General features: G+C 38.7%; 2 protein-coding genes across 4 annotated transcripts in view; both read right to left on the bottom strand.

The window, feature by feature from the left end:
• fam13c (family with sequence similarity 13 member C) overlaps window positions 1-10,716 on the bottom strand; it is an 11,944-nt gene extending 1,228 nt beyond the window's left edge. The window contains exons 1-8 of the mRNA XM_060863982.1: window positions 10,320-10,716; window positions 7,405-7,597; window positions 6,803-6,944; window positions 3,790-3,871; window positions 2,431-2,633; window positions 1,938-2,021; window positions 1,725-1,820; window positions 240-424 (exon numbers count right to left, since the gene is read on the bottom strand). Of these exons, the coding sequence (XP_060719965.1) occupies window positions 240-424; window positions 1,725-1,820; window positions 1,938-2,021; window positions 2,431-2,633; window positions 3,790-3,871; window positions 6,803-6,944; window positions 7,405-7,597; window positions 10,320-10,488 (1,154 nt within the window). The 5' untranslated portion in view covers window positions 10,489-10,716. The remainder of the gene's footprint in view (window positions 1-239; window positions 425-1,724; window positions 1,821-1,937; window positions 2,022-2,430; window positions 2,634-3,789; window positions 3,872-6,802; window positions 6,945-7,404; window positions 7,598-10,319) is intronic.
• Window positions 10,717-19,995: 9,279 nt separating this feature from the next.
• Window positions 19,996-24,193, bottom strand: part of slc16a9b (solute carrier family 16 member 9b) — an 8,320-nt gene continuing 4,122 nt past the window's right edge. For all 3 annotated transcript variants that reach the window (XM_060863988.1, XM_060863987.1, XM_060863986.1), the window contains exons 4-6: window positions 22,561-22,656; window positions 21,100-21,942; window positions 19,996-20,993 (exon numbers count right to left, since the gene is read on the bottom strand). In XM_060863988.1, coding sequence (XP_060719971.1) covers window positions 20,809-20,993; window positions 21,100-21,942; window positions 22,561-22,656 — 1,124 coding nt within the window. In that variant the 3' untranslated portion in view covers window positions 19,996-20,808. The remainder of the gene's footprint in view (window positions 20,994-21,099; window positions 21,943-22,560; window positions 22,657-24,193) is intronic.

Below are 24,193 nucleotides of genomic sequence, written 5' to 3' on the forward strand. Positions count from 1 at the left end.
AAAACACTGAGCTACAAGTCACTGTCTTAATGTTTTAGCCTGGAAAATGACATAACAATGTATGTCAAAAAATATCCATTTAATGAAGAATAAGTCAAAAAAAGAGCTCAAAAAATGTCGTAACAGTTGTCTAGTGACAGAAAGCAGCCTTTCATTTCTGAAGTTGTCGGTGTATATTCTGTATGCCTCCGAGCCCTGGCTTGTTCGTGTTCATGTCCCAACACTGGTGTGTGTCTCACCTTGAAGCAGCATGAAGGTTGGACATGTTGAGTGCAGGCTGGCGAACTGCTTTCACTTCATCCAAAGGCGAGACAAACGCTGTGTCACTGTCCCCATCTTCATCTTCCTCCATTGATTCAGGGGTTGGCTGCCGCGGGGGCTGAGTTTGCTGCACGTACTCTTCATCAGACCCTTCCTCTTCGTCCTTAAGCACAAGGATGAAAAGCAGTGAATAAAAACTTCTACATTTACATTTACTGTACAGCATGTGACAAACTCTCTTATCCAGAGTGACGTACAAAAGTGCTTTTAAGTCTCTATCATTGAATATTAACTCTGGTTCACTAGGTTACACACTTAAGATACCATGAGCCTAAAACACTATTCAAAGTTTTATTTATTTATTTATTTATTTATTTATTTTAAATCCACACATACAACAAACAGGATAAAGTGCTAGTTAAAGTGTTTCATGAAGAAGTACAGTAGGTCTTCAAATGTTGTTAGCAGTTCGAAGATATCCAGTGACTCAGCTGTCTGGACCTCCATTGGAAGTTCAGTCCACCACCTCGGTGCAGAACAGAAAAGAGTCTTGTAGTAAACTTACCTCTTACCCTGAGAGATGGTGGGAGCAGTGGAGCAGTTCTGTAGATGTGAGGGTGTGAGGTGCAGTGTGAGGAGTGATAAGGGCTTTAAGGTAAGAGGGAGATGGTCTGTTTTTGGCTTTGTAGGAAATCATCAGTGTTTAAATCTGATGTGTTCAGCTACCGGAAGCCAGTGGAGAAACACAGCAGTGTGGTGGTGTGGAGAACTTAGGCAGGTTGAAGACAAGTCACACAGCTGCATTATGGATCATTTACAGAGGACAAATTATGTTCATATGTAAACCTGATAGAGAGAGCTGCAGTAGTCCAGTGTTGACATGACAAGAGATTGAACAAGTACCTGATTAGCCTGTGTGGAGAAAAATGGCCCGAATCCTTATAACATTGTAGAGAAGGAACCGACTTGAGCGAGTCACATTAGCAACATATGAGGAAAAGGACAGTTGAATGTCTGTGATTATCACAAGGTTGTAAGCTGTGACTGAAGGGGAGGTCAGATTGTTATGTAGCGATCATGACCTGGGGATGAATCACCTGGATGATCAGCAGTTCTAAAGAAATCTATAATTCTTTAAAAAATTCTTCCCAATAAACTTCAATTAAGTTTAAAACATAATTCATTCTGATCAACTCTGCCCTTATTTTTACTTCCCGGTCTTTAGTTTGATGTAATCCTGTTATTCCTGAAATGTCATCTCATTTTCATTTTCAGAAGCAGAACCAGTGCAAATTATTCTGAACCCAGACACTGAGGGGTAGAGCACATGGGCGGATTGTGTCAGGTAGAGCATCCAGGGTAAAACCTGTGCCATAATCAACTATACGGATCGTATGGCGAGAGAGCAAACAAAGGACAACAACAACAACAGCATTGTGCTAGCATAGTGAAGCTGCACGTACGATAGTGGTTATGGTGGGAGAGGCACACAGCAGGTGCTTGACCATCTGGTATCTGTCATAGAGCGGCTTGACCAGGTTTCTCTCCTGCTTGGTGTCCTGGAACAAAAAAGAAAAAAAAGATTAGCACGAAGCTTAGCAAAATATGCCTTCATCTTATTTCCTCTAACAATGCAAATAATGACTCGGTCAATTCAGTGATGAAAAGGTTCTTACAGGTCGTCCGTGTAGACTCTCAAAATACAGCAGGCATTTCTGCAGTGTGAGCTTCTCCAGCGCCATCTGTCTTTGCGTCATCTCCTGAGCACACCACGGAATACGCTTAAAAACGGCTCAGTAAGACCTGCCTCAAAGTGTTTTGGAGAAATTCTTTTTTTGCTCCCAAAACACTATAGAATTGATTTCTCTTATTCACATGAAAGTGTGTATATTACAGGTATAATAGAGTGTGTTAAAAATGTTACCTTGTGATTGCACACACATTATTACTGTCTATAAATCCATAAATCCCCAAAGTCTTCATTCTTATAAACACAGATATGAAGACGATAAGATCTAGATAATATATAATATTTTTAGTATTATGTTGTGATAATGTGACCTCAAAATGATGAGATGTTAGTGTGAGTTTAACATAAAGGTTGATATGACCGGATCAGAGTCTGTAAAGTCGTCACCACAGAACGTAGCCACAGATGGTTTACAGTACCTTCATGTTGTCTGGGAGTCCAAGAGCCTGGCGTTTGTCCCTCAGGCGCTTCAGCAGCATGTCCACCGTCTCCTCCAGGGAGGGTTTGTGCTGCTGCTGCTGCTCTGGTGCCTCTTGCAGGCCATTTGTGTATCTACAGATTCCTGTGGGCTGGTCGTTCTCTTGGCCTCGCGATTCCTCCACTGACTGCCTCAGCTTCAGGTCTGAAAAACAGATCACAACAGATAAAGAGACTCTTTTCAGACAGGTTACATTTATTACAGCGAGATGAAAAATATGGTTAGGGTAATGAGTATAAAATCTTTTTTGGGGTTTGATTATTAATGCCTTTCATGTTCTAACTACTCTTTAAATTATAAAAATGAGCTTCATACACATACAATATATCCAGGGTCCCACAATAACAAACTTTTCAGTTGCATGCAAAAGTTTTGGCACCACTGGCCAACATATGTTCACTATTGTATTTTAATCTAAAGAAAACCATCATAACAAATTAACTATTTTATAAACAAATTTTAATGTGGGATTATTATAAAGTTATAATGTACATCTGTGACAAAATGACACAGTGATGTGAGAATATGGGTTTTTATTTAATGATTGGTTTTATTTTTTCAAAGTTAATACCAAAGTCATTGGTTTTATTTATATTTTATCGTCTTCCGTGCGATGAAGATTTTGGACCTCCACTGAGATGAGGCCGACTCAGTGAATCCGGAGGCATCTAGAGATCTACCAGCTCCAGTCAGACTCTGCGATACTAAAGAGGAGATGTGAACTCCATGTGGTCTTTTACATTAATACAACATTTATCAGACTGTATATTTATAATCACACCCTCCAGTGTCACCCATATGAGGATGAGGTTCCCCTTTGAGTCTGGTTCCTCTCAAGGTTTCTTCCTTTACCATCTAAGGGAGTTTTTCCTCCCCACGGTCACCTGAGTCACCTCACACTTGCTCATTGGGGATAAATACATACACATTTAAATCTATGTAATATTAATCTTGAATTCTGTATTATATTAATCTTTATATTACTCTTTATATTAACCTTTTGTTCTATATTTATGTTCTGTACAGCTGCTTTGAGACAATGTCAATTGTAAAAACGCTATACAAATAAACTTGAATTGAATATATGAATAAAAGTTAGATTTGGATGATATTTTGATATTATATTCTGATTTTCTATCTCACAGTTTTAATCATAGATTAAAATGACCCGATCATTTTTGTAACATAAATCAGATTAAATAAGTAATTAATATTTAGTATGAGTTTGTGTTTCCTGAGCTTTAACTATCAAACAGTAAGCAATATAGTTTTCTGAAGGTTACAGAGAAATATTGCTCACCTTTGAGCTGCTTCCGAGACTTGGCCAGTTCACTCATGAGCTTTAATACCTCTGGATTTGTAGACTTGTCATTATGGGAGGGCTGGAGTTAAAAGAAACAAAAGAAAAGAAACAAAAGAAAAAAGAAAAATGCCATTTCTTATAGATATATTCTGTTCTCTGTTCTTTTAAATGTAACTAAATCATTTTATTTCTCACTAAACTGCAGTAACTCTGTTCACCACCAAAGGGCAACATTCATTCATTCATTCATTTTCTACCGCTTATCCGAACTACCTCGGGTCACGGGGAGCCTGTGCCTATCTCAGGCGTCATCGGGCATCAAGGCAGGATACACCCTGGACGGAGTGCCAACCCCTCGCAGGGCACACACACACTCTCATTCACTCACGCAATCACACACTATGGACAATTTTTCCAGAGATGCCAATCAACCTACCATGCATGTCTTTGGACCGGGGGAGGAAACCGGAGTACCCGGAGGAAACCCCCAAGGCACGGGGAGAACATGCAAACTCCACACACACAAGGTGGAGGCGGGAATCGAACCCCCAACCCTGGAGGTGTGAGGCGAACGTGCTAACCACTAAGCCACCGCCAAAGGGCAACAGTAACAGTTAAATGACGTGTGAATGGGTAAACAATATAGAGAGATGTTTCTTGCCCTTTTCTGCCCCAAGTTATGTGAGTGTGTGAATCCTGAGCACCAAAGAATTACCTTTTACACATGTGGAACGTTAGACTTATCTCAAAAGTATAAACAACATGCCTTAAGGGTCAGATCTACAGATATGTTCACTTAGTGTGTCTGTGTGCGTGTGTGTGTGTCTCTGCGTGTGTGTGTGTCTCTGCGTGTGTGTGTGTGAATATACTGTATGTCTACTGTATATGTGTGTGTGTCTGTGTATGTGCGTGTGTGTGTGAATATACTGTATGTCTACTGTATATACTGTAAGTGTGTGTGTGTGTGTGTGTATGTGCGTGTGCGTGCGTGTGTGTGTGTGCATGTGTGTGCGTGTGTGAATATACTGTATGTCTACTGTATATGTGTGTGTGTGTGTTTGCGTGTGTGTGTATGTTTATATATTGTATGTCTACTGTATATGTGTGTGTGTGTGTGTGAATATTCTGTATGTGTACTGTATATACGTGTGTGTGTGTGAATATACTGTATGTCTACTGTATATAAGTGTGTGTGTGTGTGTGTGTGTGTGTGTGTGTGAATATACTGTATGTGTGTGTGTGCGTGTGTGTGCGTGTGTGTGTGCATGTGTGTGTATGTGAATATACTGTATGTCTACTGCAGAGGTGGGTGTAGTAACGAGTTACATTTACTCCGTTACATTTACTTGAGTAAGTTTTTGAAAAAATTATACTTCTAGGAGTAGTTTTAAATCACTATACTTTTTACTTTTACTTGAGTAGATTTGTGAAGAAGAAACTGTACTCTTACTCCGCTACATTAGGCTACAATGATCTCGTTACTTTTCTTTTTACCTCTTTGGTTTTCTACTCATCAATTTTAATGTTTTATTTTGACAGATAGAAAAACTTCCGCTAAGGCTCTACCACGTGACTGTGTTTCACAAATCAAACGTAGTTGTGCAGTCTCGTCACGTTACCATACTCAATCTCAGCGGCGGGACGCGTTAGTTATAGCAACACAGCAGTTTTGTCGAGTTCAGCTGTTTCGAGTTTTTTATGTGCTCAACTTTACTCAGCGCCGCAAGAGCCGACAAACAGATGACGTCAGACGTGTCGTTTCTTGCAGCGCCGAACACACATATTTAAAGGGATAGTTCACTCAAAATGAAAATTCTGTCATTATTTACTCACTCTCATGTTGTTACAAACCTGTATAAATTTCTTTGTTCTGATGAACATGAAGGAAGATATTTTGAGAAACAAAAACAGCTTTGCAACCAGAAGCTTTAGCTTACCTGAAACTAAGGAAAGTACTAGAGGCTTCCTGAAATTAATTAAAGGAGTAGAGATGTATTTCATTATTATTGCCCTTTCATCAAGGCATCAAATGTGCAACAATCACAACACAAAAGAAATGAAATGTGTGTGTGTGTGTGTGTGTGTGTGTGTGTGTGTGTGTGTGTGTGTGTGTGTGTGTGTGTGTGTGTGTTTCCTTCTGTTGTTCTGTCACTGGAGACATGCACACAGTTTATGAGAATCTATGGGCTGCCTCGTTCTAGTTCTGCCTGGTAAAAAAGTATAAAGGATTGTAAATTTGTGTTACTTGTGCATATTTATTTTTTATTTATTATTATTTTATTTATTAAGTACTTGAATTTACCTGAATTATTTAAATTTAAGCTATTTTGTAATTAATTAATTTTAATTTATTTTATTGATTGGATGAGCCATAATTTGCCTAAAGATTATTTTGTATTTTTTGTCTGTCTGATTGTTGTCGTGTTAAAAAATAAATCAGACGTTACTCAACAGTTACTCAGTACTTGAGTAGTTTTTTCACCAAGTACTTTTTTACTCTTATTCAAGTAATTATTTGGATGTCTACTTTTTACTTTTACTTGAGTCATATTATTCTGAAGTAACAGTACTTTTACTTGAGTACAATTTTTGGCTACTCTACCCACCTCTGGTCTACTGTATATAAGTGTGTGTGTGTGTGTATGTGCGTGTGTGTGTATATGTGTGTGTGAATATACTGTATGTCTACTGTATATAAGTGTGTGTGTGTGTGTGATATAAAGTTCCCCCTAGGGATTAATGAAGTATTTCTTATTTTGATTGATTTAGACATGCTCAAATAGTCAAGTTATACTATAATATCTATATTTTTGGACTATCAGCAAGAATAACACAAAATAAGAAGAAAGCCTTTTCCCTTAACTGTCTGTGGGCTCGCAGAAGAATACTGGGAATCACCTGAGCTTCCAACACCAGCAAGGCTAAAGCTGAATAAATATCATTTAATATTAATGCAGTCTGGTGAGCGTGTGGAATTATAGACAGTGGCTACAATCTGGCAACCTCGTACCTTGTAGTTCATCTCTTGTTCGAAGCGCTCTTCAAACTTGCGTATCCGTCTCTTGAGGGTCTGGATGTGTTTAGTGAGTAATGGAATAGACAGAGTGTCTTTAGCGTCATCAGACGTCTCCGGTCGGACCATCCCACGAGGCCTGACACAGACAATCAGACAGTTGGGATTTAATACTCCATCTGATGAGGCATGAACAGGTAGTGATGTTCAACATTCTATAATTAAATATAGTGTGTGTGTCGGTGTGTGTGTGTGTGTGTGTGTGTGTGCATTTGTTTGTGTGTGTATGCATTTGTGTGTGTGTATGTGTGTGTATGCATTTGTCTGTGTGTGTGTGTGTTTATGTGTATGCATTTGTGTGTGTGTTTGTTTATTTGTATGCATTTGTGTGTGTGTGTGTTTATGTGTATGCATTTGTGTGTGTGTGTTTCTGTCTATGCATTTGTGTGTGTGTGTGTGTGTGTGTGTGTGTGTGTGTGTGTGTGTGTGTGTGTGTATGCATGGGTGTGTGTATACGCATTTGTCTGTGTGTGTGTGTGTGTGTGTATGGGTGTGTTTGTATGTATTTTGTGTGTGTGTCTGTGTGTGTGTAATCGTACATGATGAGTTGCTGTGTACAGGGAGGTGATGGCGCACTCTCAGGGTCAGTGTTGAAGCGCTGGCTGAGGCTGAGACTGGCACATCGTGGTGAGGGTAAAGGGCTGTTCCCATCTGTGATGTAAGAGATGAGGCGACTGGGGCCGGGGTTCTGCTGGAGATCACTGCTACAGTCACCTTCAGACTGCCTACGATCTACACACACACACACACACAAATAGAGTCACACAGCTCTATATGAGGTGCCTTTACATCACATGCAGAAAGAGAACACTTGCGGTAAGTAAAGTAGACCCTTAAGACCAAATAAAGAAAGTAAAAATTATTTTTAGGAATTTATTTCAACACGTCCAGTATTATGTTGAATTTCAGATTATTTCCTTATTACTAATAACTGGTCTAATAAAGTGTTGATGTGTGTTAAGTTGCACCATCTGCACAGCTTGCGCTCTTATAGTGACTTTCTTTATGTTCACTTCCTGCTCCTGTCTCCACCCTCTGACATGTCACAGGCATGTCATCCTGATAGTATCGACCTGTTACCTGTTTACTTACTTCATTTTTCTGTGTATAACTTCATTATTTTCTGTCTCTGCATAGTTTTGTATTTCTATTGGATTCCTTGCTTCTTAACTCTAGTTGGATTTTCTTGTTTTAACTCTTGAGACTTTTTGGCTTGTTTTTGTTCCCTTTTTAGTGTTTCTGCTCTATTTCCTAGGAAAATGATCATTGAGGTGGTTGATTATTTTCCAATAACCGTTCACCCCACAGTGATTATTCCTCTTACATACTACAGAGATTATACTTGTTATATCAGCTCTAGAGCAGAGTTCACTAGATTTCTCCACTGATAAAACCTCCATTCTTTATCTTACCACTGACACTGGAGACGTCCTCCATAAATGATAAAAAAACATCTCTCTAGGTTTTTTCTTCATTAAGTAACAGAATGTATTTAAAATTTAAATTAATTATAAGACTAATTGTGTATATCTAGTTCCTACAGTTTACCGGTCCCATGCTAAAATTCACACCACAGCCATAATAAGCGCCTACATTCCTACACACCCCTATACTGGAGCCTGCGTGGGCTCGCATCACATCTCACATGGCTAAAATGCTGCTTCAGATCCACGCCTGCTGCTGGGGTTGATGCACATCAAACTCATGTCTAAAAAAAAGAACACATTGGCCTTAATTGTGATTCAATAATTTCTCAGTCTCACCTCGAAAAGATGAGAGACTCTGGACATTCTGACTCACTGTGTCATGTCTTTATTAAGGTTATCTATCTTTAATATGGAAATATTCGATACACATTAAATATCTTCGATCAATTTGTCCTTGTTTATTTTCAAGGCTAGGTATTGGTTCTAATCAATAGAATAGATTTAGACTGTATTTATTATCTCCTTTTAGCAGAGGACAAATGCTCTCTTTGGACGATGTCTCTCTCCACAGTGATGCTTAATAAGTCACAGGAAAGTAGACACTTTCACAAATATAGAAGTGTGTGTGTGTGTGTGTGTGTGTGTGTGTGTGTGTGTGTGTGTCCGAAAATAAATCTTCCCCTTACATTATTCTCTGGAACTGCGTTTGTGATGTCGATGGATATTTTTTTTGCTTCAAATACAAAAGCAGACATTAACCCCTGTTAACCCCAATCATTTAGTCCGTCACTGGAGTGAAGTTAAATTTAGAAACCTCTACACCACACCTCGGATATGTGACAACTGCGTTGTTATAAAACCGTGTCTTATAAATCACAGTTTAAATGATACACAGTTTAGACAAAGAGGAGAAATGATCCTGTTTATCCTGGTAATTTTTTTGTACAAACAGCAAATGCACAGTTGTAATTACCTAGTGTTGCCAGATTGTCAGATTACCTCCCATATCTGGTTATTTTTAACCACACTGGGCCGGAGAAAATGGCCTTTAGTGGGTGGATATGATTTGGATTCATTTCATTCTGGTTTAGAGAGATTTTGGAAAGGAGATTTTGCCTCAGGGAGAAAAAAAGTCACTTTAAATGCATTTTGTAGTGCAATGCTTTTGAAATGAGAATTATTTTGTCAGCAGGATACAGGTTTGTAAGAGCTGTTTACAAGAAACAGTGTTCACTACATGCTTTCAGTCACGGTCCATCATATTGCTTCTAATTTAAGATCTGTGCATTTGTACAATAATAATCTGCAGATTTTTCAAAAATAACTGTAATTATGTAGAGTAAATCAAATAAAGCTGAAAAGAGAATAAACGTTAGACTGCAGGTAAAAATCTCATCTCTAAATTCATCCATGCTTGTACACGTGTTCACCAACACACATGCATGAAGAAACACCAGTGAGTCATCAAACCTTTCCTAATGATAGCAAAAATATAAGCAAAACCTCTGGGCAATCCCTGACCCTGTTTTATGATCTATAAATAGATGACACAGGATTGGGCAAGAAAAAATAACACTAAACAACAATGATTGCTTGAATAAACAGCTGTGCAGAAATAAAGATGAAGATAATGCAAGCAGAATGCTGAAATGTGTGTGTCAGCTTCGCAGTGTGTGGTAGTCAAAGCACAGGAGAAAGAAAGCCATGCTGTGAGGAGGTGCGGCCACGCTGCATATCCCTCCAACTCGCCGCATTATTAATAGACACCTGCGTGAAATGGCACCAAAAACAAAAGCGATTACCCATTCTCACAAATGAGTCAACAGGAGATGAAGAACTGTCAGGTTCAATTTGCTATGTATTAATCCAAATCATGGCATTTCACACAGCATCCAGAGGCTCCAGGAAGCGTGACATATCGAAATGTACTACGTCACATCTTCCACCTGCATGTTGATGCTAAGACATGCACATGAGAGGCTGCATGAGTGAGATGGTGCACCTGATGATCATGCTGAAGGTATTACCTTGAGGGCTGTTCTCATCTCTCAGGCTGCCGCGTGAAGGGGGTTGTGTCTCTTCCCTTCCACTCGTGCCGGTCGGGCTTTCATCGGGAGAAGAATCCGGCGGTGAACTGGCATCTTCCTCCAGAGCCTGGAGCTTCAACAGAGAGCCCTGCAGGCAGAAGCAAAACATGCCAACGAGGTACAGGCTAAAAGGTTGGGATGGAGGAACAGTAGACTGAGCAATCCAGCAGGAGTCAGACGAAGAGATGGAGAGCTGGAATACCGCCGCAGTTTTGCTCTCACTCTTACACACAGGCACACTCACACACTTAACGCTGCCTCTGCTGCTGCTCACAGGCGTGTTCAAGAGGAGGTGTGTGAACGTGCTTCGATCGTATGAATGCTGCAGCAGCAGCTCCTAGCCTCGCCTGGGTTATTCATGCAGTGGTGGGAAGAGAGTGAGAGAGAGAGAGAGAAAGAGAGAGAGAGAGAAGGGGAGGTCGGGGGGGTCTGCTAGCGTCAGCAAGCCCCAGGGCAGGCCGGATGAGACCGGCTGAAGCGGTAGAAGAACTGGAGGGAGGGAAGGAGGGAGGGAGTGGGAGTGATGACTGGATGCGTGGGGTAAGAAGGAGAGGAAGGGGTTTCTCAGGCGTGGCATGGAGGTTTTTCCTGCATCTGAGGGACGGATGATGTTCTCACACGTGATAGAATCTGTGATACAAAAGCATGGCTCCTCCCTTAATCCATTCATAAAAAAAGGAGGAGGAGGAGAAAATCCAGCTTCCAGCAGCAGGCCAAGGAGAGAGGAACCCATACATGCAGAGATGCACAGACTAACGTCAAGAATGATGTAGTTCTCCTTGATGGTGCTGCTGCATCCCCCTCTCTTTCTGCCAGCTATATGAAAGGAGACTGAGATGTGCAAGCGTCTCTGAGGATGACTCATCCAGCCCCTTCCCTTCTTATCCTCTCTCTCTCTCTCTCTCTCTCTCTCTCTCTCTCTCTCTCTCTCTCTTTCTTACTCCTTAGGGGAACAAACATCGTGGTTGTGTGCACGAGTTCTGCCTGCACCAGTGATACACATCACTTCAGCATGTAGTGTCTTTATTAATCAATATAACCACAATAATTATATTATATGATCTGTGTGTTTCAAATGAACACACAACACAAGCTGCTTCCTGTGAAATCTAACATGGTTGGAGACACCTGTAGATCCTTTGGTTACGTGAACAATCTCTTTGATTTGGATGTTTAATAAGATTTTCTTTTCATTCCTGTGTTGATTCATACAAAAAACATCAACACAGTATTTTGTTGTATTGGAATTATTTGGTTATAAGGTTTCACCTATGGAATCTTATCAAGAGGATCGAATTCTTATTGGAATTCATTCCCAAAAGAACCACAAAATAGTCAAGTTATATAGTGGATTTATATAGTGGAGATAATATGATTATTTAAGGCTTTATCTTCTACCACTGAAATTCTGTGTCATCCAACAGAGGGAAAAAATCTCACTCTGGAAGCCTGAGTCCTGTTTAATTATATAACAGACTTGCAGTGATTAAATAATTCATTTGTTTATCACGATAGAAAATGTCTGATAAATCGATTTCCATTCCTTTAGCAGTGTACTGGTAAAAATGGGTCTAAAAAAATTGGAAGAAGAAGAATCTATATGAATGAGGTCAGTTCCTTTTCAATTTGCAGTTTCCTCTGTTGGATCAGTGGAACATTTCAGCATTCAGTATATATTGTGTGTCATTTTGGTGATTTAGTGGCTAACATGTCACGCTCTGCCCTGTGGAGTCTCCATGTGCCTTAGGGGTTTCCTCTGGGTTCTCCATTTTCCTCCCCTAGACCAAAGGCATTATTGTAGGCTGGCTGGCATCTCTAAATTGTCCCTATAGTGTGTTAATAAATGAATGTGTGGCTGTGTGTGAGACCTTGTGCCCTGAGTCACCTGATAAAGGTCCAGGGGTCCTGTAATCCTGTGTAGAATAAATGGTACAGAAGATGGATGGATTGATTTTGGAGCTGACGAAACACTCTAGACTAAATGAATAATAACAAATAAATGAATGTTGTGTGTTGAGGATTTTCATTCACATAAATATAATTTGTCTCTTTCTTGTCTTGTGTTATATAATAGCAGGATGCTGTAATGTTTCCTCTTCAGTTTTATTTTTAGTTTGTGGTTTTACTGACATGATCGCTGGTCTTGCGATTTGTAACACAAACCCATAAGGACATTAGACACTAAATTAGGAACTAAAATCAACTTAACTGGGATTAGAGGTCTGGATCGACCCAAAATAGCTCATGTTATTAAAGTGGCTTGAGGGGGAATCAATACAATCACAATAAGTTGTAATTGCATAAGTATTCACCCCAAAGCTAAACACGCAGCATAGAGATGACCAAAGTGCTACACAATATGTCCATGACAACGTTCTGGGAACACATCAGTTCTACCATTACATTAATAATTAAAAAATAAACAAAATATCTGCCTCTTCTGCTCTACGTCCCAAAAGCAGGCTGTCAACCAAAGTAGATGCCACCAAGAGGCCAGCGGTAATTCTGCAATATTTAGATAATTCTACAGTTCATATGGGAGAAGCTGGGCTTTCTGGAACTGTGGTGAGAAGAAAACTATTATTAAAATAAAGCCAAATCATTTTGCCATTTTACCCAAAGGTATGTTGATGGTTTTAGAGTCTGATGAGACCAAAATGTATTTTTTTTCTTGGCAGAAAATCCATTATATGAGAATACAATTCACACAATGAAACAAAGTGGTGGTAGCATGTTGTTACTGGGATGCTTTTCATCCATTAGACTGGGAAACTAGTCAGGGATGAGGGCAGGTTGGATGGAGAGTAATACAGAGCACTCGTAGAAGAAAATCTGTTCTAGTTTTGCAAATAGGACTGAGGTATGGGTTAGCTTTCCAACAGGAAACAACACTAAACTTACTGCCAAAGCTAAACCCAAGGGCCCAAATGACCCAGTCAAAGCCAAGACCTCAATCTAACTGAAACATTGTGGTAAGACATGAAAACTGCTGTCTCGATGCAGTCTAACAGAAACAATTTTGCCAAAAAGAATGGAAGCTCCAGCTGTGCAAAGCTGAAAGAGAGAGACATATTCCAGACCTGCAGCTTTAACCATAGACAAATGTAGCTCTAGCAAGGATTTATAAATGGAGCAGTTATTTATGCATCAACAAATGTCTGCTATTTCGTTTCATTGACTTTGGTGTCAAATACAAAATATTGCCTATATGTTTTTCCAGTTCAAGGCTGAAAATCAGATAGAAAATCTGTAAAAGTCAGTAAAGTCTGTTTGACTTCCAGGTTGTATGACTTTGAGCAGCAAACCTGGAAAGACCATTTTTGTATCATGGCCACCCACTTCGAATGTTATCACTCGATTAAATGGATGTTATCAGTGGTTAATCGGACCATAGACATGGTCCAGGGGGGCATGTTGCGGTGAACTGGATTCCTCTGAGTGGATCTGGAGTCTTCTCTTGTAGTTGTATCATTGATTAACCATTTGGATGGATGATAACAACCTTCTGAGCCTACCAGTAGCCGCAACATGCCCCCCCCCGGACCATATCTATGGTCCGATTAACCACTGATAACATCCATTCAATCGAGTGATAACATTTGAAGCGGGTGTCATGGCTAGTTAAAGTAGTTAAAAAGTAAATAAACTGTATTATCTGGAGCTACAAAGTGCTTTACAATAAAATATTAAAAGTAAAATAAATAAAAGAGAACACAATAAAATAACAAGACAGCCAAGATCGACTGATGCCAAAATGCTTGATGCTTTTTTTTTTATGCTTATTATTATTATTATTATTATTATTATTATTATTATTATTATTATTATTATTATTATTATAATTTGTGACCTCCTGTGAAGTTTTTTCTGCCTTTTTGAATTGGATTCTCCTTTAAACTCGTACCAGTGAATACTTGTATGTAATTATTTTTTTGATCGTTGTACTCACGTTCCACACACGTGAATCATTTGGATGTATGTTCATGACACGTCTTACCCAAAAATTGCAAGCGCCTCCAAATATCGTAGCGTTTGCTTGATTTTGCGTTCACGTTTTTATCTTCACGATCTATAGGATATATTTATATATTTATAGGATACCAGATTAGCTTAGCAACAACAATTTATAATTATATTGGGAAAACATTGTAAATTCTCATGTTAGCTTGTGTTTTATTTGCTACAATTATCACATACAGTCAGTCATCTTGTAAAATTCAGTGCAGGTTTAACGTCATTATTTTACCTACAGTGTCTTTGTTCATTATTTGGATGAAACTCTGTGAAAATTTTATTATCACCTTCAGCTGCATTTTACTGCTCCAGCATTACACGATGAATGAGTCTGGGTGTTACACAATCAGTGAAAAGATTGCTAATCTGAGATTTGGCAACCCTGTGTTGTTCGTGTGCTGTGTGTGTAAAAGAGTTAAATGGATGTGAGAGAGCAGGACAGCCTGAGTCACTCCAGCAAAGCGGATCTTGAAGCTTTCATGGCCTGACTCATCTCCACACGCATGGACACAGGCAAAGATTACACACCGGAGACATCCAATTACTGCATGGATCTCCAATTCTAAAGAACAAACCAATATGAATTACTGTAATAAAGTTCAAGCTGTCCCTTCCTACTTCCTTTGTCAGGCCTGAGGGCTTCAAAAAGCTGAAATACTTAAATGGATAAACAGCATTCGTCTTATTGTCACAAGATCACCAATGGAAACTGCAAATCTGTGGAGTCATGGGAAGAAAATTGTCTTGATGTCTTCAGACGACCCCTAAAGACCAACCTGTTCCTGAAGAACTAGGTTTAAGGTTTGATGACATGCTTCCTCTCCTTGTGTCAGTCACAATGACTCGTGGGCATCGGTGAGCTCAAAAAAAAACAAACAGAAATACTCTTAATTTCTTGCATATAATCAGTAAAACCAACTGAAATCACTTCAAATAACAGACCATTCTCCACGAGAGTGAGCTACAACATTAACGTTATCACTATTGTTAGCTGGTTAACGTTTTGCCCACCGTTGTCCTCTTAATAGCATGTTGCTACGCTTCTTGCTGCTGGCTGTCGATGATGCTGTACTGCGATTTTAGTCTGAAATGCAATCATTTTCAGAACTTTTACAAAAATACAGATATTATCAGATAGAATCCAGAGCTAATGGTGGCAAGGAAAGACTCCCTGAGAAGACATGAGGAAAGGAACCCATTGTCATCAGGGTATATGCATCAATTATAATCTAGAACTATTTACTATAGAGTCAGAATTCAGAATAGCAAAGAATCTTGTCGAACTGAAGTTATTAACCAAATCGAGAGCCACAACAGTGAAGATACACCGGTCAGGGTGTCTGAGTACATGTTAAAAGTCTGTTAGCATGGCCTTCCAGATGCCCTCTCTCTCCTTCACCCTCCAGCATGAGGAGAAATCTGGTCAGCAGAAAGGTAGGATCATGTTACCAGTAATTTATTCAGAGTTGTTCATGCCCAAGGCCAATAGATTTACTCTATTAATTTGCTCAAAAGATTATTGATTTGCTGTGTGTTCAAGCATGTGACATTTTGTGCTGCATTTAGCAGCCAGGTGGTGCTGTTTCACAAGTATGTGGTGGTGAAGGGATGGTTTCTACCATGTCATCTGTCTCTGCTTACGTTTATAGAGTAACATACAGAAATCCTAGCTGTGGTTTCAGACATCTTTGTTATAGGCCTGATGTTTAATGCTTTAATGTGGCAAGACAATAATTAAAACGTACCAGACTACGATCATGTCCTAGCCTTGTGCTTCTAGTAGTGTGGTGCTGCCCTGGTTTTCCTGTTAACTTCTTGGCTCTTTTTTAAGGTTATTCTGTCATAATTAGACCTGCCTGAGTCACAGATTGCACTTTAATTAGATTTAAATCAGTAAAGGTTAAGAGCATATCTAATAATTGAATAAATGATTTATTTAGTTTTTAATTTATTTAATTTAATAATTTATTTAATTTACCTCAGTTTATACACAATTTTCACCCTTGCTTCAGTGGAGTTTCACCTGGAAACTGTAGATTTGCACCTGAAGAATAATTTGTCATTTTTCTATCTAGCGTATTAGTTCCCTTTGCAGTCTGGCTTCTCGCCAGGTTTCTTCCTAATGACTTTTCAGGGAGTTTTTCCTAGCCACTGTTGCCTTTAGTTGGATCGCTGGAGATTTAAATATAAATATATTTTTTACAATTGTTCATTTATGCCACATACACAGACACTTAGAGAGTAAGTGCAGTTCAAATAGGAAATAGGAACAGTTCAAAATATTAGGAACAGCAGATCTTTGAGGGGAAAAGGGGTCAAAACAAGCACAGGTTGGTCAAGGTACTAACTGGGTACAAACAGGCAGGACAAAATCATGTAAAGAGCAGAAAATATCGAACTATAAAATCTATAGACAAAAAAACTTGTAAACAAGAGGAGAATGTCAGTCAGGTGTGAAAAGGGGACACGAGTGAACTGAAGATGGTTATAAACAGTAACGGAACATACTAATTTAACCCAGGATAGTGACTAGGAGCGAGGGAGGTCAGGTGCTTGCTGGGAGTGTGAGTCCAGGGTGGCCATGTTTGTAGGCTGTGATGAAACAGTGAGGATGTGACCATTTAAAATTTTATCCAAAGCAAATGAAGAAATACAAGCAAAGTGAATCTATCAAGCAAAACACAAAGATTTTCATGTGATTATTAGGATTCAGCTGTTTGGATTGAGGTTTGAAGTTCATCCCACTGCTGAGTCTGAAGCTTTAAATCTGTAGAGCTGCTCTATAATATCTATTGGTAAAAGCCATAAAAAATCAAATGAAGGAAATTATAGATCTTGTTTTTTGTTTTTTTGTTTTTCCTCAGAAAGCCTTACATTTCTCTATAATACTCAGTTAAACTAAACCACTCTTTATAAACAAAGAAACAACCTTTACACTATAACTATAAAGTTTATCGTCTCATTGTCTGGTACCAGAAAGTCTTCTATCACTTTATTGTAGTTGTTTATTGGGCTGTTTTTACATTATATAATGATACGCATCAATAAAGTGTCTGACTGTAATCTTACAGTTTATGACCTGTTCGTGTTTATAATCAAGGCTCTGCACATGAAGATGTGACACTAGAACGGTACATGTGCAGAATTATTAGCCCCCCTTTTCTATTAAAAAAAATAAATAAAAATAAAAAAATGAATAACTAACACACACCAAGCATGCGTGCTGAGGTGGTGGTACAACAGGATCCATTTAAGTCCAAAAAATTTGCTGTGTCCCTGTGTGGTACAAATAAATTAGAGTTTGTACATATTGTGAAAAGCACTAGATGTGTTAATTGATATGTGGGTGAAGACAAAAAGACTTTAAATCACATTAGAAATAAAGATTCTAATTAAGGGTAAAAGGGAGGCTGGGATTAATATGAAAGTGATTAGTGGATTTTACACTGTGTCTGTCCCCCTCTTTCTGTGCTGGTTATTACACTGCAGGGTTATATTTGACTGAGGTATCAGTTAGTAGATGTTTTTGTGCTTGTAGTGTGTGAGTGTGTGGGGTGTGTGTACATGAGCAGAGCAGAAAGCTAGCGGTTTAGGCCTTACTGTTCTATTTATACCCTGATCAAACACTGCAATCTACATGGTACGTCAGAGGAGCAGTACATCTCCTGCCTTTGCCCTGTTACCATGGTCACACAAGTGGCCATCAATTACTTTAAATATTCTTCTATCAATACTCATGTGTGCAAGATGAACAGAACAGTTTTGACGTACAGGAGATGTGTTCAGGACCAACACACAACCACACGTGTGTGCTTTTTTTTTTGGATAACAGACGAATGTTTTATAAGTAATGAAAATCATTTTATATGCATTGAAAATTTGTTAAATGAAAACCTTGGTGAAGTTAAACAGTGACCTCTGGTGGAGAAAGTCAAAGTTAGAAAGCTGCTTAAATTCTTAAATACTCTGAAGTGCATTAATGAAACATTAGACTAGACTATATTACAGACAGACAGACAGTATATCTAGATATGGGGTAAACATATCTCCCTGCTCCAGGGCTCCTACTTCCTAACTGGGACCTGAGAAGAAAACATTTGCCTGTACTGTAATGTATATGTAAGAAATAAAGCCTATTTTAAATACAATTTACAGGAAATATATGAATATCAAAAAATTTAAAACGAAGAATTGCTTTCCACTTAAATTGCTTTACTGTGTGAAGTGTTACCTTGTAGAGAAAGGAAATGTAATCCAAATGAAAAACACACCCATGTAAAGGATTGATTTATTCTTAATATGACTGAATAAAAACAGCACGTTTCTACGCTGCTCATTGACCTCCAGCTCATACTGTATACCTGTAAGCTGATTTTATTAACTGTGGTTTTTCTTTCTTAGGAGGAAGAGTATTTATCATTAACCAAGAATTTCACTTAACGCACCCTGGTGTGAGGCTGTGCCGCCAGGAGAGCGCGTGATGTCTGTATTGAGCTCTCTTGCTTCTGACAACATGATTACTTGCTGTACAAAACTGTGCTTTGATGAATCCAGTGACAGGAACAGACTTTAGTTTATCACACAAATATCAACTGACTCCAATGACTTTAGTTTAAACGTTGGAAACATGTTCTCTCTCCATATACTGTAAAATGTATTTTCTAATTTGTTCCCAGCTTTAAACAAATCTCCTGATTTGCAAAGCAAAGCTTTTCACTGAAATGTGGCTTAACATTTGTGTTATGTGTTACGCAAATGTGGCTCCTTACATTAATGTTAAATAAGCATCTCCTTACAGAATCCTTTTAGCCGCTGTCTCTGTGGATAATTTAATTACTACAGAAAAACTATAATGTAGAATTCATTCATTCATTCATCTTCTACCGCTTATCCGAACTACTCTCGGGTCACGGGGAGCCTGTGCCTATCTCAGGCGTCATCGGCCATCAAGGCAGGATACACCCTGGACGGAGTGCCAACCCATCACAGGGCACACACACACTCTCTCATTCACTCACGCAATCACACGCTACGGACAATTTTCCAGAGATGCCAATCAACCTACCATGCATGTCTTTGGACCGGGGGAGGAAACCGGAGTACCCGGAGGAAACCCCCGAGGCACGGGGAGAACATGCAAACTCCACACACACAAGGGGAGGCGGGAATCGAACCCACAACCCTGGAGGTGTGAGCCGGACGTGCTAACCACTAAGCCACCGTGCCCCCAATAATGTAGAATAAAAATGTAATAATAATGATAATAATAATAAAGTAATATAAAACTAATTTCTCTTGAAGGTTACACTACTGCCAGAGCTGCTGTTGTAGAAAATACATCAACAACATTGTTCACCATCATGTGTTATTGTCCTACTGGATTATATTAAACTGATGCTGACAACTAATATATCAAGCTCAGTTTATTTCTATTTTTAAAAATCATAGAAAGTTTTTTTTAAAAACAAAACCAAAAAACAACATACATAAATATCACAGGTGGCTTCCTATGCTTTAAGACAGTGTAAAGGGTCTTTTACACCTGGTACAAACCTATAAATAAAGGTCAGTGGTTCATTTTACACAATAACATCAGCGGCAGTTCAATTAAAATAATACTTTATGTAAAAAAAGAAAGAAAAATACAGAGATCTTTACTACACAACCTACTTACAGTGCATGTAAAAATACAACAGTCTAAAAGTGTTAGAGGATACAAACAGAAACGGACTAATAAAATGTCTACATATTGCTTGAAATATATCAAAATACAATGAAATGAAATTCAGGGACTGGTGACGTTACCTGACTCACGTGCAGACACAAACACTTCAATAGGTTTTTTTTTTTTTAAAAAAGTCAGATCTTTAGTCCAAATAATAATAATAATAATAATAATAATAATAATAATAATAATAATAATTAAAAAAAAGCCCAACACTATGTGACAAAGAAATTTCAGCAGCACAAAGACACATGGGTTTAAAACGTGGCATGAGATTGTCGATTTAACCCTTTGTCCACGATAATAAAAATTAAATAACTTTGGTACATTAACAACAACACTAACAAAAAAGGTCAAGATGTCACTAGAATATGGTATAGTGTTGCAAAAAAAAAGGCATTTGCTTCAATTAGTGTCATGACATCATGTTCTCAGTTATTACAATATAAAGAGAAACACAACGCTTGGTCATGCATTTAAAAAAACTTTTTGTTGCTAATTTTTCTCCATACACTGGAGCCTCATAAAACAAGGCAAGGAAATGACAACTGAGGACAGGACGAGTTTGGGTCCGTTACTTTACCATGTATTTAAAGCACCAACTGAAGTATTGGAAACTAAATCAAGTTAAAAAAAACATCTTCAGGTTCAGCCACGGATTTGTGCAGGCAAGAAAACATTGTCCATACTTTAGGCGACGGCTGCCACCCTGTCACAGTTATTATCATGCTGTGCTTCAGGTTTGGGAGATGGGTCGTGGGTTTTGTCCCAGCAGGACAGGGCAAAAAGTAGAAGTTGCACTCCACCCAGCAGCACACAACTCCCACTGAAGTAGAAGGCCAGATCATAGGACTGCAACCAATCATAGAACCAGCCTGCAGGAAACAATAATAATAATTAATTAGAGCATCAACTGGCAGCAAGTACAGATGTAGGCAGTAGGTAATGGTATGGGGTGAAATCCTCAATGGCCATGCTTACCTACAATTGGGGGTCCCAGCATAATCCCAAATCCACCAAAGAACATCAATATCCCGTAGGCCTCAGTGAGCCGCTCTATGCCAACCACCTTGGTGGTCATGTAGGGTGTGATAGACCAGTTCCCTGAGAAGAAACCCAGTACTGCAGAGATTACCTGGAGCCCTACGTAGCTCTTAATGAAAGGGATGAGCAGCAGTCCCATGCCACTGCCCACCAGCGTGACACCATAGAGGAAAAAGCTGTTCATCCAGCGGATGTCCATCACCATTCCCAGCAGCAGCTTCCCAATACCCCCTGCAATAGCAAATATTGAGACCAGAGGGACAACGCTGATGCCCTCAATCAAGCCCTCGCTTTGGGCCACATCCTCCAGGAAGAGCAGTGGAGGAAATGCCCCAACGGTGTAAAGGAACAGTGCTAAGCACATGGCTACAAACACCCGGTCCCTCATTTGTTCAGCAATGGAGTGCAAGTAATCTATGTAGGCCTTTTGCTTCTTCTTGAGAAGTCTTACCAAGGCTGAACAGATCAGCAATTCCTTTTCAGAAGCCTTTTCAGTGCCTTTGGTCTCTGCCGTGATTAGAAGATCAGTGACAGACAGGTCCTTTTTAATGGAGTGATCAAGGACCAGAGGTCTTTCCCCGAGCTTCTCTTCAGCCTTCTCCACCAGGGCAGCTCTCTGCTTGAGGTAGTAAGCTGGCAAGTTCAACGGCCTCATCAGTCCACCACAGGCAACGATGTTGAGTGCAAATGACCCAATGAGCAGCAGGCAGCCATCAAGACCAAAAAGTTCAATGAACTCGTTCTGTGCAGTAGCATAGAGGAATCCACCAATACTTGTACCTGAAATGTGATAATGTATGATGATTATGTGTAGTGATGACAAGGTTAAAAATACTCCACCACTTACAGTCATACAGAAAACAGAAAGACACCATTCTAAACTAAACCTAGTCTATTTTTATTACTTACTTTAAAAACCAAATTTGATTTTTTTTTAAATGACAAAAAACAAACAGGACATGTTTTCTGCTGCCTCCGGCTCGGTGACACTCCCTCACATACAGACTGACTGTCTCAAACAAAAAGTCTCTCACGAATGATAATCAGTGTGTTGTTTTGTGAGTGAATGAACAGGATGGTTTACACAATGTTTTAACAAAGACTCTAAAGTCTACATAATCCAGTGTACAAACGTCTGTGAAAATAAACTTAAATGTGTTTTTTGGCCTGTTACTTACATATTATTGTAGCAGAACATGTTGAATATAGTTGAATGAAAGTTTTACCATTAATATGATAGAGGGAACTGAATAAAGAACAATGTTCATGGCACATCAAAATCTCTAGGGTCTTAAAAAAAGGCATCAACCCTCTAAGGGTTAGATTCCAATAGAGTACTAAAAGGAATTCGATGCTAATGGTTATTAACATTACATTATCTATGTTTAACATGTTTACCTGTAGTAACAATGCCAAGAGCAAGGCCTCGCTTCTTGTCAAAGTACTGGCATGTGATGGTCACAGTAGCAGCATACAGGAGTCCACAGCCTACTCCTGTAAAAACAAATACACACAAGATGATTACACATTAATTATACAAATCCACTAGAAAACTATACAATTGACTGCTTAAAGGTCATTTTAATAGAATGCTTCCTTCATGGTTGTCAGCTTTCTATACCTTTTCTATGGTGGCCGGGAAGTGCAAAACAAATTAACAAAACCGAAAACACATTAACAAAACCCAAACCAAATTAACAAAACCGAAAACACATTAACAAAACCCAAACCAAATTAACAAAACCGAAAACACATTAACAAAACCCAAACCAAATTAACAAAACCGAAAACACATTAACAAAACCCAAACCAAATTAACAAAACCGAAAACACATTAACAAAACCCAAACCAAATTAACAAAACCGAAAACACATTAACAAAACCCAAACCAAATTAACAAAACCCAAACCAAATTAACAAAACTGAAAACACATTAACAAAACCCAAACCAAATTAACAAAACCCAAACCAAATTAACAAATCAGAAAACACATTAACAAATTCGAAAACACAACGACAAGTCAGACAACCCAGAAACGGTAGTGTATCGTTTTTGAATGGAAACTTACCGATCATTGGACAAGACACCTGTCACTCAAGATATACAGGTATGGAATCTAATGTGTAAAGTTCTCCGTTTAAATAAAGTTCTCCGTTCAAGAAAATAACAGAATTAATCCACAGTAATCCATTCCATCCATCCATTCCAACTTTTCCCTGTGGCAGACTGTTGAACTTCATGTATACTTTGAGTGACAGGTGTCTTGTCCAATCACAAACTATACCAACCGCTTCCGGGTTGTCTGAAATGTCGTTGTGTTTTCTGATTTGTTAATGTGTTTTCTGATTTGTTAATGTGTTTTCTGATTTGTTAATGTGTTTTCTGATTTGTTAATGTGTTTTCTGATTTGTTAATGTGTTTTCTGATTTGTTAATGTGTTTCATGCACCGATTCAGACAACCCAGAAGCGGTAGGTATATTTTGTGAATGGAAACTTACCGATCATTGGACAAGACGACTGTCATTAAAGATATAAAGGTGAATGAAAGGTGTCTCGTCCGATGATGGTAAGTTTCCATTAACAAATTATACCAACCGCTTCCGGGTTGTCTGACTTGTTAATGTGTTTTCGGTTTTGTTAATTTGGTTTGGGTTTTGTTAATTTGGTTTGGGTTTTGTTAATGTGTTTTCGGTTTTGTTAATGTGTTTTCGGTTTTGTTAATTTGGTTTGGGTTTTGTTAATTTGTTTTGGGTTTTGTAAATGTGTTTTCGGTTTTGTTAATGTGTTTTCGGTTTTCTTAATTTGGTTTGGGTTTTGTTAATTTGGTTTGGGTTTTGTTAATTTGGTTTGGGTTTTGTTAATTTGGTTTGGGTTTTGTTAATTTGGTTTGGGTTTTGTTAATTTGTTTTGCACTTCCCGGCCACCGTACTTTTCAGCTCCATTCCAAAGATATTTAACAACCAACGAAAGTTTTATCGATTTTATCATCAATATAAACAAAAAAAGTTCTTTCAAATGTCCATTTAGT

Source organism: Tachysurus vachellii, chromosome 2 (genome assembly GCF_030014155.1).
Source record: "Tachysurus vachellii isolate PV-2020 chromosome 2, HZAU_Pvac_v1, whole genome shotgun sequence".
NCBI classification, from domain to species: Eukaryota; Metazoa; Chordata; class Actinopteri; order Siluriformes; family Bagridae; genus Tachysurus; species Tachysurus vachellii.